Here is an 18554-nt window from a genome sequence, read left to right on the forward strand (position 1 = left end):
CGTTCAGTTATTATGCTCCAAATATCTGGAACAAACTCCCAGAAACCTGCAGGTCCGCTGCAACTCTGACTACTTTTACATCCAGGCTGAAGACTTTTCTTTTTGTCGCTGCTTTTAATTGAACTATTCATATCTTAAACTGCACTGTAACTTTGATCCATGTATTTTTTCTTTTAATGTTTATTTTATTAGCTTTTCTTTTTAATGACTGATTTAATGCAGGTCTCCCTTGAAAAAGAGATCGATGATCTCAATAGGACCAATCTGGTTAAATAAAGGTTTGAAATGAAATGAAAATAAATGCCATTTTCTTAATGTCTTTTTTTCATCAACACTTTGAATTGCTTTGTGTTGAAAAGTGCTATATAAATAAACTTGCCTTGCCTTGCCTTGCGTGGTCCTTATCATTGTACGATTCCTATGATGATGTTTTATTGTGTTGTCAAGCACTTTGTGACTTTGTCTGTGAAAAGCGCTTTATAAATAAACTGTACTTACTTATAAACGCCTTTATCACTACAGAGCCGGCCAGCTAACCAATCAGAGCAGAAATAGAGGGTGAAAAGAGGTGCTGCAGCACAGGCAGTATGAGACAAATAAAGAGCTTTTTGAACATTAAAGCAAGGAGACATGTCACAGAGGAACAAAATACTGATATGAACCTGGAAATGAACAAATATATCCTCTTTAATATGTCATATTTGCAGGTTATGAAAATAGGAATCAACTTCAATACTGTGTGTCATACATCTGCTAGTACCCTCCTTTAGATGAGAGGATGCCTTCATTTTTACTTTCAGAAATTAACATTACATATTAACAGTATGTGAGGATGTTAAAGTGCTATCTTCTGAAACTAGCATGCTTACTGACTACAAATACATGATGTCAAAAATAAAAGCATCACAACCTCTTCTTTGACACAAACCCAGATATCTTTATTTTCACAGTATGTTCTGAATCTAAGATTATTTATTAAAACATTCATAGCATTATCAAAAACGATTAAGGCTGTTAAAAAAAGACAACTCCAGCCTCAAATGAAAGCAAAGCATTTTATTAGATGATGAATCCAATATTGAAATACGAAAGGCACTGAATTATTTTCTCTCACAACAACGCAAACAGTGATGTGTGAATTAATACAGATCTTGTGGTATGTAATGGATGAAAGACCAAACAATAAATCAGACAAAACATCACACGGTTTGCAGTCTTTCTTCAGGAATGCTAACAGGTGATCAATCCAAGCTGATGTTTTAGAACAGTATATGAAAATAACACGTGTGCATGTTTTTTAATATAAGGAATTCAATAGAAAATATACATCAGTACGAAAAATAATTTAAAGCTTGGTGGTCGTCTTTGAGAGGTACAAGTAGACAACGAGAGAGGAAATTACTGCAAGGTGAGATTGAAGCAAAGAATGTATTACAATTATAACACCTGCATACTGGTGATGATTATAGGCCGGTTCTCAGAAGGGTACGTTTATCTACGGTTCGAGAATAAAAGGACAATCAGATTCACTACGAACCTCAATACAGTGTTTGAGATGTTTTCTTATAATTCATATTTTCCACACCGACTGATTTCCATACTGTTAATCTACATGGTAACAGCAGCTCTGCCTCTTAGCATTGAAAGCAAATGAATAGGCTCAGCCCATTACAGTATCTACTTTGACTCCATTTCATCAGCAACATTTTCCTTTTTTAAAAAGTCAGTAATGCTTTGGTTTCTTTGGACAAACGGTCTTGAAGCAAAGAAGAATTTGAAGCCGCTTCATAAACATGTATATTATAGGAAACAGAAATCTGATGCAGAGTGAAATCAATTTATATTTTCTCCATATTCTTAATTATAAAAGAAATTAAATTAGCTGTTTACAAGCAGGGGAAAAAGCAGAGTACTCTATGGATGTGACGTTTGTGTATAAATAGTTTTTATGTGAAACCAAATACCAACATTTCAACAAATGTTCCGAGTTTGGTTCCAGAGAAAAGTAAAAGGGACATGTTTTAAGACATTGTACTATAATCTCAATTGATGGGGATTGTTTAATAAACCGTAGATTTGAATGAATATTTACAGTCATTTCCCCCAAATCTAAGGCGCGCCAGATTACAATTAAGTGCATGATTGATCTGTAATTGTTGTTCCTTATTAACTTTGCCGCACACTTAAGAGATGGTTCGCCAAAAATAGTTTCAACAGCAAAGAGAATTCCTTTAAGACAGAAAAACGCACTTCATTATTTATATTACAGGATCAGGGTCCACTAGTGTGGAGAGACAGAAGCTACTGCGCCCACAAGAAGACATGTGATCAGCATGCACACACACACACACACACACACACACACACACACACACACACACACACACACACACACACACACACACACACACACACACACACACACACACACACACACACACACACACACACACACACACACACACACACACACACACACACACACACACACACACACACACACACACACACACACACACACACACACACACACACACACACACACACACACACACACTGAAGAGCATTGCCAAAAAAGTGCACACAAAATATACAAAGCCAGGACATACTAAATAGCTATCAAGTCAACTTCATTCATGCTTTCACCCCAGAATGCACTTGGTGTGTTGCTTCCCACCTCGACTGCTTTTTACATACAGAGACAACGCAGTCACTCTGCAGGAGACATGCTGGATGTGAGACATGGGGAGTTACATGTGCATCGATAGTGGGAGTGAAAGGAGGGAGGCTAATCATGTAGCCTCACCTAGCTCAAGGTCTGTACGTTATAAAGTGAGATTAAAATCTGCCGCCTCCAATAACTTCCAGGAAGTTCTCAGTGAACCTCAGCTTCCTGATACATTCTGCTTTGATCTAGTGAATGATCTGGACTTGATAACATAGAGACCTTGACCTGGGGCATGCAGCTCAGCTCAGCCTCTGTTCCCCTGGAAGGCTCCCTGTGCCGCGGTGCTGGCCGCTCCGGCAGCCGCCGTCTGGAAGGTCTTGTTGGTGAGGACGCCCTGCGAGAACTCATGCTGCGCCTTCGTGAAGCTGGCCCCGGTGCGGCGGTACATGCTGTGGACCTGAGGAGAGAAAGAAATCGCCACGAATCAGAATCAGAATAGCTTTATTTACCAGTCTCCTTTCCATCCCCAGAGTTCACAAATCATCCGTAGGTGGCAGAGCCTTTTCCTTCCGAGCAGCTCTCCTTTGGAATCGTGTTCCATTTCAGATCCGAAGCGATTTCCGTTGACTCCTTTAAAAGCAAACTGAAAACCCATCTCTTCGTATCTGTCTTCCTTGTAAACTAATTTCCATCACCTAGTTTCCGTTCAACATTACCATCAGTTCAGTCACATGCTTTTATCACATGGCAATACTTATGTTGAGGTATAATGTTTTTATAATTTTTACGCTATAACGTTTGTATTTTGTTTTTGTCCTCGTTTGCTTTGCACGGCCCTTTGAGGCATTTCTTGTGATTTGGGGATATAATACATTTTGATTTGATTTATTCGTCCCACAGAGGGGACATTTGCATTTGTTACAGCAAGAGCCAAACACAGCTTAATATTACCCACGAAGCATGCATTGATAAATATTAAATATACAAAATTATACACAATTTAGAAAATACACATCCTGTAACAGTTCTGAGATATAGCATCCAGGTATATATTGCACAGTTTAGGGTTATAGTTGCAGCGGTATTCCAGTTTCACAGAATACTATGGTAGTAAAATGGACAGTTATCATACTGTGTATTTGCTTATCTATGGTATTTAAAAAATGGAAATAAATGAGAGTGTGGGAGTTAAAGGTTAGGACAGGACGGTCTGGCAGTGCTGCTTAAAACCTACACAATATGTTAATTCGTATTACCAGTGTTTCGCAGCTGCCTAAATACAACATTTTAGGACTTTCAAAGACTTTCGAGGTCTAATTCCATCAAATTCAAGGACTCAATGCATAATCTTTTGACACACAGATCGAGGCTTATTGCCTTGCCTGTTGCTATCGGAGCGTCAGTTACTCTGCTGGCACGTTTGACTTTACTTATGATATTTATAAATATAAAGAAATATCTAAATATCTTTCCACAATTCCAAACTGTTCTGTATTATATTGTTAAATTGCAATGTACAGTAGTGACTTCTAAAAATAGAGTTGAACACTTTTCAAAATACTTGTTTTTAGTTTTGAAAATGTTGTATTTTCCAGATTTCAGGATAAAAAACTTTATAAATAAATAAATTGTATTTTTTTCCCCAAACTTTTGGTTTTATCTCCTCAGTGGACTACCGTAGATCCCTTCCAACCAACCCAGCAAACCAACATTTAAAAAACTAAGAAACAACTAAATCCACTTCACCCAAGTTAAAGAGGAGATTAGTCAAATGGCATAGCTGATAACACGCATTTAATGAATGGTATACAAAGTGCTGAAGTCTCACCATCTTGAGCAGGATGATGGAGAGCACGGCGCATATGGTGAAGAGGATCGCCACGATGATCATGATGGCTCCCACCGCCTTGTTGGTGCCGATGATACCGAAGGCAGTGATCCAACCACTGCAGGACACAAAGACAATAACGATGATCTCATTAACAACTTAAAGGTCCCTACTGTTTTTCATCAATATATTATAGCTCTCAGATATATACAGAACATGTCTCTGAAGTGTTTGGCTCCAAACACCGAACAGATCATTGCAGCATTACCCATAATCCCCTCTGTTTCAGCCCTGTTTCCAAAGTGCTGATTCTCTGTCTGTTACTTTAGATGAAAATAAGGAGCCCCTCCCCACGCCCCTCAGAGAGAGAATTGTTTACAAAGAAGTCAATGGTGCTCTAGGAGGAGATTCAGGCGATAAAGGGGGAGGGGGGGGTTACCTTGGTTGCTGATTGGCTAATGGTTACACAAGCCAACACATCGTTATGACATCATAAAGTGGCCAAAATCTGATCAGCTCATTTTCAGACAGGTTTTTATAGAAATGGATCAAAAAGAGAGAGAATCTTTTTTCCTTAAACTTTCAGAGTCTCTTTCCACAGAGGGGACACATGTTGATGTAGAAGAGACATGAAGAAGAGGGAACACGTTTGATGTAGAGAGGTTACATGGAGAAGAGGGGACACATGTTGATGTAGAAGAGACATGAAGAAGAGGGGACACATGTTGATGTAGAAGAGACATGAAGAAGAGGGGACACATGTTGATGTAGAAGAGACATGGAGAAGAGGGGACACATGTTGATGTAGAAGAGACACGAAGAAGAGGGGACACATGTTCATGTAGAAGAGATATGGAGAAGTGGATTTTGCATAATAGGTGACCTTTAAATAAAACTGCAGGTCATCTTAATATTAGGGTTCACAAAGTATGTATTCTGTAAATGGGTTACTTTAAGATAAAGGAAGAAAGAAGGGAAGTGAAAGAAAGGCTGAGATACAAGAAGAAGCAGCTAAGAGAAGGTTGTCAATCAGAAAAGTGGGTTAAAAAACACTCAATGATGAGCAGAGTAGATCAGTATTATTACAAAATGAATAAATGCATCTTAAATATTAAATAAACACATTTCAAAGTGTGTGTTCATATTAACATCCTAAAAGTGCCTTTGTTGTTTTCAGAATACATTGTTGAAAGTGTGCTTCTGCTTGATTAGCATCTCAGCTACAAAACAAGTGCGGGTCCTCTTGACTGTGTCTGTTTTGATATTATGCAAAGCCATGATGAAATGAGAAGTATCATTACAAAATGAAAAAAGAAGGAAATGAAGAGCCACTTGGATAAGGGGCATTCTGTAAAGTGCCGTTTTAAAATCAAAGGGTTTTCATCAACCTCTGCGTATTTAAATGAAACCAAACGAGTGTGACAGGTTAACATTACCTTTCAAAATCACTGTGCGCCCTAACATGCAAAAATACACACACAATATATACATTTAAGATGTTAACGTAACATGATTCAGATCAGAGCAGACTGGGCTCTGGTTTCAGACAGAGGGTGAAAAGAGATGCTGCAGAAAAATAAAGAGCTTTTTGAACATTAAAGGTCTCCTATTATACTGTTTTTCATCAATATATTATAGGTCTCAGTTATATACAAAACATGTCTCTGAAGTGTTTGGCTCCAAACACCAAACAGATCATGGCAGCATCCCATAATCCCCTCTGTTTCAGCCCTGTTTCAAAAGTCTGTTTAGATGAAAATAAGGAGCCCCTCCCCACGCCCCTCTGAGAGAGATTTGGTACTTTTCCCGTTTAGTTCCGATAGTGACTGGGATTTTGCGTTCACACCAAAAAGAGAACTTAGTTCATGAGAACTTTTACCCCCTTTTTAGTGCCTGCTAGAGAGCAGGTACTTTCCTGGGGAGAAAAAAGTTCCAATTTCTGATTGGCTGGGCGATTGCAAACCACACCCCGTAAAACTCGGAAAAGTTTTCATTGTATTTGCTGGCATTAGCATTAGCATTAGCCCAGCGCACCAACGCAGAAAGACTAACTTATGGCAACACAAAAGAAAACATGGGAGCGGTGGAGATGAGGAGGTGTCGGCGTTCTGGCGATTTACTCAGAAGGCTTCAGTAGAAGCTGCTGGGACTCCCAGCAGCTTCTACTGAAGCCAGTCCCCAACTCCGGGGACTTCCGGCCGGGGACTTCCGGCCGGGGACTTTGGGTGGCAGTATACGCCGTGAAGTTGTTTGCGGCCTGCCAGTAAACCCAAAGCAGAAGAAGAAGAAGTGGCGTCAGCGGCTTCATTTGCGTAATCTTCCCTCAGGGAACTTATTCCGGTGTGAACACGATCGGCTCTTGGTTCCATGGGGGAACTAAGGGCTGGGAACTAAGTACGGCAAAGTACTTGGTGTTAAAGCGGCTAATGGTGCTCTAGGAGGAGATTCAGGTGATAAGGTGGGGGGGGTTACCTTGGTTGGTGATTGGCTAATGGTTACACAAGCCAAAAAATCGTTATGACATCATAAAGTGGCCAAAATCTGATCAGCTCATTTACAGACAGGTTTTTATAGAAATGGATCAGGACAAAAAGAGAGAGAATCTTTGTTCCTGAAACTTTCAGAGTCTCTTTACACAGAGGGGACACATGTTGATGTAGAAGAGACGTGAACAAGTGGATTTTGCAAAATAGGTGACCTTTAAAGCATGGAGACATGTCACAGTAGAGGCACAAAATACAAATATGAATGTGCTTTTTAAAAGGAAAATAACCGTGATTGCGATAGAAAAAAATCGCAATCACGTATAAAGTAAAACCGGTACAGATCCATTTACAACTTAACTTGTATTTTCCAAAACCAAAATACAAGTTTATGAAGACAAAGCCGGAAGAGAGGGTTGTCAGAAGGTGGCAGAGACAGAAAGCAGCAGAAATGTATACCTCATTCACACCAACGGTGTTTCAGGGCCGGTTTGGAGCTGGAGCTTGAAAAGCACCGGGTTTTCCTCTTCACACCGCAGCGGAGCAGCCTCTTAGCTCCGGAAACCGGTTCGTTTCAAGCACCAAAAAATTGTCCGGCTAGAGCAAAAGCACCACATACGTCACGCTTACGTCGAGGGGGGGGCAGGGGCAGGGGCGGGATCAACTCCTGAACAACAACAAGAAGGCTGAGTTTTATCCAGTTTGTACACAACGATGGAGAAACTTAACAAGCAGCAGTGGTCCACTGAAGAGACCAGCTACCTACTGGGAATCTGGTCTTCCGAAGAGGTACAGAGGAAGCTGGAGCACAATCGGCCATTGTTGTTGTTGTCGGTGTCAGCTGTGAGGGGTTTCCGCGCGGCTTTATGAAGCAGGCACGCAAACGATTACGTCATGACGCAAACGATGACGCAATTACGCAGCACCAGTCGGACTCTGGGCGGTGTGAAAAGAGCCGGAGCTAAACCGAAGAACCGGTTCTGAACCTGAAAACCTCTAGCACGGAGCTTGAACCGGAGTTGCGTTGGTGTGAATGAGGTACTAGAGAGGAAGCAGGCTACAGGCTGAAGGAGGAAATGTCAGAAGAAACGAAAGAACGCAGGAAATGAGAAAAGCTGAACGAGGACAGAAGCTCATAGGACGGCTGATTGGAAGTACTTCTGGACCTAAAGGCAAGGAACCAAAGGACATGAGAGTTTCCTTTAAATCTCTCAGTCATCTGTAGGTTCAAAGTTTGTTTTGCTTTTAGTTACAATCGTTTTTTTCCTGAACCCATGTATTCACGTTTCCTGGCAAAATATAACGGGATTTGGAAATCAACGGGATTTGGAAATCAACGGGATTTGGAATTAGACATATTGTTTTTTTTACTTTCAATGGTTTGCCATCTGATTTTTTCTTAAATCTCTCAGAAATGTCAGCCCCATATACCTGAGCACATGAACCCTTGGATATTAAACATGTACCATGTACAGCGTGAGACTGACCTGTTGCCCCATTGGGGGATGCCTACAGTCTGGATGATGAAGACTATCACTTGGCAGAAAAACACAAAGAAGAAGAAGAAGAAGTTGAAGGAGCTGTCAGCCCTGAAACAAGAAAAAAAAGCAGGTTACTTTAAATATTACACATCAGGAAAAAAAGATCATTTGGTGATAAAAAAAAGTTTGTGTTGTGCGTCTCTGACCGAGTCTTATAACAACTAGTATACCATTATGAGGCGTTTGGTTAAAGGATGAGACTGAGTCTAAGAAGAGGAGCAATTCCTCTCAAGAGTCAGTGATTTCACATATTGGGACAACCCAGGATGTTTTACTGTCCTCATACTGTGACAAAATATAAGATGACTGTGTTATGATTGTTATCTATTCAATAAGGCTGCACGATATATCGTGTCGTGACGATAATCGCGATATGCGCATATTCACATCGCAGGACGTGCGATTTTAAGTAGGCAAATTAACTCGTCATGTTACAATTATTTTGCTGCTTGCTACAAAAGGAAAACTTGCGCGGCTCTCATGTCAGGGGTACTTGAGTGAGTGACAGCAAACCACCAATCACAATCAAATCTCCAAAGCTAACGGACCCGGTGATTAAAGGTAAAAACACTGAATAAAGTCGTTTCATGTGTTTCTCCAGGGCAGTTCGGTGCTGCTAACCGAGTTAGCTCAGCTCGTTGCTCTGATAACTTAAAGGTCCCATGTCATGCTTTTCTGGTTATTACCCGTCCCCTTGTGTGTCATGAAGGTTTTTATGCATGTAAACGGTGTGCAGAGTCAAAACCCTCAAGGTACACCCTGTAGCGAGTAAAACTCTAAAACAGAAAATACCTCCCCAAAACGCCTCGTTGGAGATACGTCATTGTCCATTTGATTCTTCCGGGTACATCATGATGTCATCCGTACCCCGAGCGAAATGGACCAATCCGTGGAGCCGTTACGTTACATCCGCGGAGCGGTTACGTTAAGCCCCCGCTGATTGGTCCAAATTGACCAATCCACGGACTTCCTCACACACTCAGTGCAGGCAGCTCTGCTGATCTCTCCTCCCTGGCTGCAGGCTGATAACAGACAGTTGGGATCGCGGCGAAATTCTCTCTGCAGACCCATTCTCTCTGCAGACCCATTCTCTCTGCAGACCCATTCTCTCTGCAGACCCATTCTCTCTGCAGACCCATTCTCTCTGCAGACCCATTCTCACAGCGTTTATCAACCTTTTTCTTACTCAATATCAAGCCACACTTATTGTTTTTACTTCGGCTGTGACTTTGTGTGTGCTCAGGGTGAGTTTCGCTGTGTATCGCTAAACAAGGAAATAACACCTCCACGGAGCTCAGCGCGATTCACAACGTCCCGACTGGTCCCGACCAATCGGAGCACACAGGGAGGGGGGGGGCAAGAGCTGCAACGAGCCGTTTAGTGGAGTGTATGCTGTATACACATACTTTACAGAGATGCTGTATGCGAAACCAATGTGAGTTTGGAAAATTGCACAGTATAAATCTATTCTAGTAGACCTCAACAATGGAATTATGATCAGTGGAAATGGCCATGACATGGGACCTTTAAGATCAGTTTTTTCCTATATCGTGCAGCCCTACTATTCAATACGTTTGTTTGTGCTCAGTTTCACCCACTGCGGAGCACTTTTCACCTGCCAGTTAAATTGTAAAATGGTTAAAAATAATATATTGCTTTCATTTCCTTAAAGTTATTAACACCTCCTAATTGAACAGTGCATCAAAAATATGCAAACCAATGCTTATGTATTTAAAAATAAATAATAAACATTAACTGATTGTACCTGCCGAGTTACATTTAGCACTACCACTCATAAATGAGCTACCTATGTTGGTGAGTTTAGAACAAATCAATAACAACATTTGTCATTTTTTCCTTTAAATTAAATCTCATTTGGGAAAATACTGAATGTACTCTTCCAATATCAGAGTACACATGATAACAAAGGTATCCCAACTGTAGCTGTGTACATGACAGGATGTGTGATTACCTAGAAGAGCATCAGGACTGTTTGAGGCATATGATAGCTATGTGATTAACATGATGATTCAGCCTCTATGGAGACAGACATATGACAAGCATGCTCATTTCTGGGTGGAGCTAATCTGAAGTAAACATTGAATACTGCTTTCTATTCCTCCATCTTGTGACTGTGTAACTCCCTCTCTTGGATATCAGCATGTGAAGGACACTGTTCAGGAACTAGTTGATGCTCTCTATGTGATGACTACTTCCATTCTGGAGAGGATCACAGATACATGGATCCTGATTATTGAAGCTCAAGCCGGGGAAGAGTGAGATTTTTCTAACACAGAGATGTTTGAGGAGGGGAGGCTCACTTGAAGGCCTTGTAGACGGGCCGGTACCAGCAGAGGAAGGAGCAGGGAGCGAAGAGGATGAGCCAGAGGATGGAGAGTCCGAAGTCCACTCCGTACGAGGCCTTCGTGGTGAAATACGCCAAACACGCCAGCAGGTTGAGGAACAGTGTCACGCAGTTGACTGAGGAAGCAGCAGAGAGACACAAGATAGTTAAAGATCAATAACTACTGCACACATTTCATTTTGATTTGTTCCGTTCATGGTAGGGCTGCTCGATTATGGCAAAATCATAATCTCGATTGTTTGGGTCAATAATTGTAATTGCGATTATTAAATGCGATTATTCATTGACTTTGAAAACATCCAATTATTGGAGAAAGAAAATGTGAACAGTATGTTTTTAACAGTTGATTACCCTGAACTTTAAGTTTAATTCAACTGAAAAACCAAAAACCAAAACAAATTATTTAAAAAAAAAAAAAAAAAAGTAATAATAATAATTTAAAAATAATCGTTTTATTTCGATTACATTGTTTTTGTAATCGTTGCAAGCCATAATCGTAATCGCGATTAAAATACGATTAATTGAGTAGCCCTAGTTCATGGTATTCAGACTATATAACCAGCACGGCCACTAGTAGACCCCCACACACACCACAACACAGACTATAACACCCCTTGCTGTTAAATACCAACTATGTGCTATATGTGCAATATATATATATATGCCGTTAATAACTGTGCAGTATATACCTGGCTGCTAAATCCTCAGAACTGTTACAGGATGTGTATTTTGTTATTCACAGCCAATCATAACAGTATCATAGGAAAATAAGAGAAACACAAAAACAGCATACACCTATCATTGTTTTTCATTTATGTATTGCTTTTATGTTTTTTTAATACCAAATGTATTTTGGATGGTGGATGTAAAAAGATAGTCTTTTATATTTGTCTTGTAAAATATGACATACAACGTGAAAGAACAATATATAAATAGATATATTGTAGTAATAATTGTATAATCTATTTAAATTTGTAAATGGATATTGCATGTAGACACATGTAGATGTACATTTAGTTAAAAGAAGAAAGATATATATGTTAATAATGTAGTTTTTGGGAGAAGGGGTGGGATTAAATGAGTGTAAACTTCTTCCCACCCCTTTTCGGATGTGTAACTAGGTAGATCATTTGTTTATATATCATTTGTAAGTCAATAATATTTTTGTTTATCAATTTGATACTGCTTAAGTTTGTACAGCATCATTACTGTTATATTTTACTATATTTTTTATTATTATTATTTTTCTAGTTCTCTACCTGTGTTTTAAATGTTTGTTTTACTTTTATGTATGAACCACGACACCAAGTCAAATTCCTCGTACGTGTAAACCTACCTGGTAATAAAACTGTTTCTGATTCTGATTTGTTTGGATTATTGTTTTACACGTTCGAAATAAATCAAATCAAATAAAAAAATCCTTGAATGCACTCACACATCCAGAGGTAGTAAATCATCTTGCAGACTCTCTGGTACTCGGGGGGGATTTCCTCTGAGAAGTCCTGATAGAAACATGCCTTGATGGGGAAGCTCTTAGGAAGTGGAGGCCAGTTGTTCTGTTTACCTGTCGAGACAAGAGACCACATATTTACTGTGAGAGAGGAAGAGCTGGCTTCCAAAAGCAGGACGATTTCGCATGCCGCAGGTTTGATATAATTAACTATAAAGCAGCCACAGTCAGATGAGATATCTAATGAGGTTTATTTAAGAGTTTAAGAACAGCAAGTTTGTGTATATATTCACAGCTGTGGCTCTGGAATAACGATACGGATCTGCTGATGAGGGAATGTGCATAATATCTCCCCCATCCAGTGAAGCAAAGTTAACTCATGCCTAAGAGGAAGTATATGCAAAATGGTCAGAGAGAATCTGTCAAAGCTCAATATCACCAAGCTTAAGATGCGCATCTTACTAGCTGGCCTAACAGCTGCAAAAAAGATGGTTGCGGTTTCGATGGAAGCCTCCTAATTCCCTCACCTTCAGACACTGGGTCCTTGCATCTCTGGATGTTGTTTATCTAGAGTTGTCAACTGCCCGAATAAATAGGACAAATGACACTAATGTAAACAATTGACGCTCGGCAGTCGATTCCTTCAAAGATCTTTTAGAATGATTCCTCCCTTTCCATAAACCACAGCCTTTTCAATTGCGACCTTTGCGTTTCCCTGTGTGTGTGTGTGTGTGTGTGTGTGTGTGTGTGGTGTGTGTGTGTGTGTGTGTGTGTGTGTGTGTGTGTGTGTGTGTGTGTGTGTGTGTGTGTGTGTGTGTGTGTGTGTGTGTGTGTGTGTGTGTATATATGTCTGGGAGGGAGGGTAGGGTTTGTTTTATTTTATTTTCGTTGTCTTGTTATTATTTTTAGCTTATGTGTTTTCTGCATTTTGTATATTTTGTAAGTAATTACTTTTATCTCATTTTGTTCCTCTTGTGTACCTTCGGTTATTTCATTTTTTTTTAAAAGAAAAAAATGTTGTGCTTGTAGTTGTACATGTTGTGTATTAACATCAATGCAAATTTGATCACAAAAAAAAAATTGTTGTCAGAGTGAGCAGGTTTTAAAGGGGACCTATTTTGCGCATTTTCAGGTTCATATCAGTATGTAGTGTCTCTACATGTCTCCATGCTTTAATGTTCACAAAGCTCCTTATTGTTTTCATACTGCCTGTGCTGCAGCACCTCTTTTCACCCTCTGTCTGAAACCAGAGCCCAGTCTGCTCTGATTGGTTAGCTGGCCGGCTCTGTTGTGATTGGTCAACCGCTTAGAGATGTCCCGCCCCTTAGCCTATCACGTACAGTGTGTCGGAGCGCTTGCCAATAGAAGCGTGAGTGTAACATAGTGATGACACCATGTTACGGAAGCAAACAAAGGAGTCCAATGGAGGCGTTTCAGAGTGTGTGGGAGAGAAACTCCCTCTGGAGGGAACTTTGGGATTTTAGCGTTTGCAGACCATTGACATGCACTAAAACCTATATAACACACTACAGGAAAGGGAAACTAAAAAACTGCAGCTTTACCAGAGAATGCAGATTGACTGAAATAACTTTCCTTGGAACAAGATAATGCAATCTCCTTCTGCTGCATTTTCTGCCACGAATATCTGTTATGTGCATTTCAGAGCATTTTTCATACCGTAGTGTACAGTATGCACAAATGTTTTCAACTCCTCTCCCTGATACATAATGCAGACGCAGCACAGCGAGTGGTGCTGCAGCTGGTCGTACCGCAGAGTGTCTGTCTGCACTGACCTGTGGGGCCCCGGCTCTGCAGCTCCTGCTCTCTGCGGTCCAGCTCCGCAGCTTTCCTCTCCAGCTCCTCCTGCTGCCTCAGCAGATTGGCCTGAGCTGCAGCAGCCGTCGCCTGAGGAGCAGGAAGGAGAAGGAGAGTCAGAAACACATTGCTCGACAAAAAAACGGGATTGTAAAGGAATGTATCTTGCTGACATTGCTGTGCATATAAATGTGTCTGTTGATTGTGTATATATAGGATATACATATTTGTATACATATTTGTATTGGGGATTGTGGGAAACGGTATTTCGATCTCTCTTTCTGTACACACAAACTGAAAGATTGACAATAAAGTTGACTTTGACTTACACATTACATAGAAATAGTAAGAGGACGTTGAATAGCCTTTAACTAGATTTTTAAATCCCCCACACTATGCCATGCCGGCATGAATGTCACAGCTTTTATTATGTTGTTTTAATTGTTTTTATTGTTTTGTTTCACCCTTTTTAATTTTGTAGCACTTTGAGTTTTGTTTACGCAAATGAAAAGTGCGCTTATAAATAAAATATATTATTATTGCACACATTGCTCGGAAACAATGCAAAACGACTCATTACATATATCATTATATCTTAAATACAACGTCCAAGAAAGAGCTGAAGCATTGTGCACTATTCTCAGAAGCTGTAGCCATTCTTAGCGTGACAAATGTTTCACAAAGGCATATTGTATCCATTTTTAAAATGCAAAGATACTATAATAAATATTTATGACCCGTTGTATCTGATGTTTGACTGAGCAGGATAAGGAAGGTCACAGGTGATCTATAGTCTCATGAATATTTGTAAGAGTATCAGTTGAACCTTGCTCGTTATAAGATTGTGTAAATGAAAATATTCTCTACTTTAGTGTAACAAGTTCCCTATTGTTTTGTACTGCCTTTATCTTGTAGTTACTTGAAAGGTACCGCGATACCCTGCCGTTAAAAACGGTACGATTCCTCCGTTTCATTAGTATCGGTACTTTAAGAATGACGGGGAAAAGTACTCCGGTGAGAAAGCGCCGTTTTAATAAGAGCCGTGTGTGTTCAGCGCTCTGCTTCCACTCCCTGCACTGCAGCCGTGCCTGCAGTCCCGCCCCTCTCAAGCACGTTCTAAGTCCCTCCCCTCTCTCGTGCACGCGGCCACGCGCTAGCTGCCAGAGCATGTGAGAAAACGAGAAGCATGGCTGCAAGTGGGAGTGCAACTACCGCTGCGCCTCGGCTTGTTGACAAAAAAGACGTCAGAAGCTAAATTTGGAAGTATTTTAGCTATATCTCTGACAGTGAGGGCAAGCCTACGGACACCACGAGGCCTGTCTGTGAGAAATGTTTTAGATCCTGCAAACCAAGGGAGCCAACACATCAGACTTGGCTAAGTACCCCGCCGACCGGAATCCAGAGCTGTTTAAAGAATTTAAAGACAGACAGGTTAGCGAATGTGATAGATAACATAATTATATAACACATAGGTGTGAGCAAGCTCTCTGATTGGTCAATAGGCGTGTTTGATTCCACGATCAAACAACGATCAAATAGAACGTGCCTTTTCACAACAAGTCAGTATCCCTCCGCGTCTGAGAAAAACAGTATACCGTTGGGCCGAATTTCAAACTGGAACAAGAAAGCAGCGGAGAAGTAACGGGGCAGAAACCCTCCTTTTTACACAGCGGTCCAGACATACACATCAAACGGCAAAACATATTCAGTGTGCAGTTCCTTTGGCATTAGGGCAGGGATATCTAGATACTTTCCAAGGTTTGACATAATGAATTGAGCTACTTTTAAAGCAAGCAACGTTGTTTTCAAATCTGTAATCAAAGAGGTCCGTAAAAACACTATCGACCAATCAGATTGCTTGATTTGACTTGTCAGTTTATAAATATATTTAAATTTCTTCCGTTACGAAACAAATTTACAAAGCATAAGATGGAAACATTTAAGATTAACTTCGACCTCCGGGGGGGTCTTACTATGGAGGAGTGGATTGAGGAGTGCCTATCTCCAGAAAAAAAAGCACATAAACGACGACATGCAGAGCTACGTGAAGAGCAGGTAGACCAACTGGAGAAGTACCACCATTAAAAAGCTTTCTGATGCGGGTCTTGAAACAAAGCAGAGAAATTATGACCGTTAGTAGCCACAGGTGCGAAAGCTCTCTCCAGAGCTACTGAAAGCCCAATCTCGGGGACCGGAGAAAGTGCGATAATATATTATTTACTATAATTATATTATATCATTAACTGTAAGCGGGGTAGCAGGAGTGTTTGATCGGCTATCGTTACCATAGGAACTACTTTCTAGGAACTACTTTCTGACGGAGATTAACTCAAGCAGAAAGCGTAGGTTTGGGAGCAAATTAGACCACATTATGAAATTATTTTTACGATATTGTTGATTACAATGATAGTTTGTGTAATAGAATCGCAATCATACACTTGAGGCCGTTATTGTACGGACCTCGGCGCAAGCGCCTCGGTCCTGCCGCAGTACTGTCGTACCAATAATGACGTTCAAGAACGGCCTCTCGTGTATGATTGCTTAATTGCTCAAGCCCTCAAATCTATGTCAAACAAGTGTAATTTATTTTGTGACAAACGAACGTTTTCGTAGTTTGACGAGGCAATTAATGGCAATGATAACTGTCTAATGGCTATCTTTGTAGCTAACTTACCAATGTGGCTAACATCTGCAATATACATTTTGTCAATAATTATTTATATTACTGTACATGTTAATAAAATATAAAAACAAATATATTTTATAAAACAAAAAACTTAATTGTATTTAATACGAATTCTTGTCATTTATTTTGTTTATTGTTTTCATTGTTTAAAAGTTTGTGTTATGGTTATGGTTCTGGTGTGAAATAAAGCACAATAATTACATTTAAGACTGTTTCCCTTTTTTTAAGAAAAGTATCGAAAAAGAATCGGAATCGCAATTCTTGACTTGGTATAGGTATCGAAACCAAAATGTTGGTATTGTGACAACACTATCTTGTAGAAACAGCTGAACCAACAGTGTGATATGAGACACACAAACAGGACCTAGGGAAGTACTGTGCTTTAAAAAACGTCAGAGTAGTATTTCTTTACTGCAGCAGGTAAATGAAGGGTAGGTAAACCTGAAAGTAAAGGTAAACGTAAAGGTGAACTTTTAAGTTGCAAACATTCGTCTGTTTGCAACTTATATATATCTCAATATTCCAATTACTTGTACATGGATTATTCTGCACTATTTCTATTATATTATATTTTATTGTATTTACTTGCACTATTATCTGTTTTATTGTTGTTGCACTGTTGGAGGAGCCTGTGACCTGAGATGTCCATTGTCATAACTACACTGTAGCTATGTACGCACACATGACAATAAAAGCCTTGAATCTTGCAAAAGGTAGGCAGGGTTCATACACTTTTTCACCAATGATTTCCAATGACTTCTCCATGACTTCTCCATGACCTTTACCTAATTTTCCATGACCAAAAACATTACTCTTTCTCAGCGTACCACTAAAAATTGTTTATTTTAACATGGAACAGGAAAATAAGGTCTGCATATGAAACATGTTGTGCCTAAAACAAATCAAATAGTAGGCTTACTAGCTTCTACACGCTAAAGCAACTAAAATCTCTCACCAGCAAAATACCTCGACAGTTAAATGCCATTTTACGTTTCATTACTATACGATACAGTATTTATTATCATTATAGTATTACTATTTCAGTGATTAGATCAACTATAAATTATATTTGATGCAACTTTAGTTACATTTCCAAAACTTTGGGAAAAATATTGTTTTCCATAACTTTTCCAGGGCCTGGAATTAGCATTTAGAATTTCCATGACTTTTCCAGGTTTTTAATGACCGTAAGAACCCTGGGTAGGGCTTGCAGGAGACTGACCTGCGGACTGGGCACTGAGGACGGCTGCAACACAGCGGGCTGGTAGGGAGAGGTGGTATGAGTAGCTAGGTTGTCCTGGAAAAACAATAAAAAAGCAAACACATGACAACCATTATTAGGATGATACAACAACACCAGGAACATACAGATACAAACTGGGAAATGGAGGACAAGGGAATGTAAATAAGGCAGGAAAAGAAAATGAGAAACAAAACATAGCTTCTCTTGATAACTGGACTTAAACTCTCACCGTACATTTTACATTTATATTCAATATAATATTGAATAATCTATTTCTTGCACAATAATATCCTGCATTATATTTGTTACTGGAAATGTGTATTTCCACATGTATATTTATTTTTTGTAACTTTTTAAATGCTATTTTATTTCTATTTCAGAAATATTTTTGGACTGTGTATTTCCAGATTGCCTTGTTTTTTATGCTGCTGCAACGCAAACATTTCCTATTATCTATCTATCCATCTATCTATCC

At 39.7% G+C, this 18554-nt stretch overlaps 1 protein-coding gene across 1 annotated transcript; it reads right to left on the bottom strand.

Annotated features, from left to right (window-relative positions):
• Positions 1 to 1041: 1041 nt before the first annotated feature.
• LOC117559235 (secretory carrier-associated membrane protein 2-like) lies at positions 1042 to 18133 on the bottom strand (the record flags this gene model as incomplete). Its single annotated transcript, XM_034235914.1, is given in 7 exon segments — positions 1042 to 3125; positions 4497 to 4614; positions 8467 to 8568; positions 10842 to 11001; positions 12321 to 12449; positions 14129 to 14240; positions 18059 to 18133. Coding segments are annotated over 7 exon segments (849 nt in total), but the record flags the coding sequence as incomplete, so codon positions are not given.
• Between the last annotated feature and the right edge of the window lie 421 nt (positions 18134 to 18554).

This window comes from Gymnodraco acuticeps, unplaced genomic scaffold (assembly GCF_902827175.1).
Source record: "Gymnodraco acuticeps unplaced genomic scaffold, fGymAcu1.1, whole genome shotgun sequence".
Lineage (NCBI taxonomy): Eukaryota > Metazoa > Chordata > Actinopteri > Perciformes > Bathydraconidae > Gymnodraco > Gymnodraco acuticeps.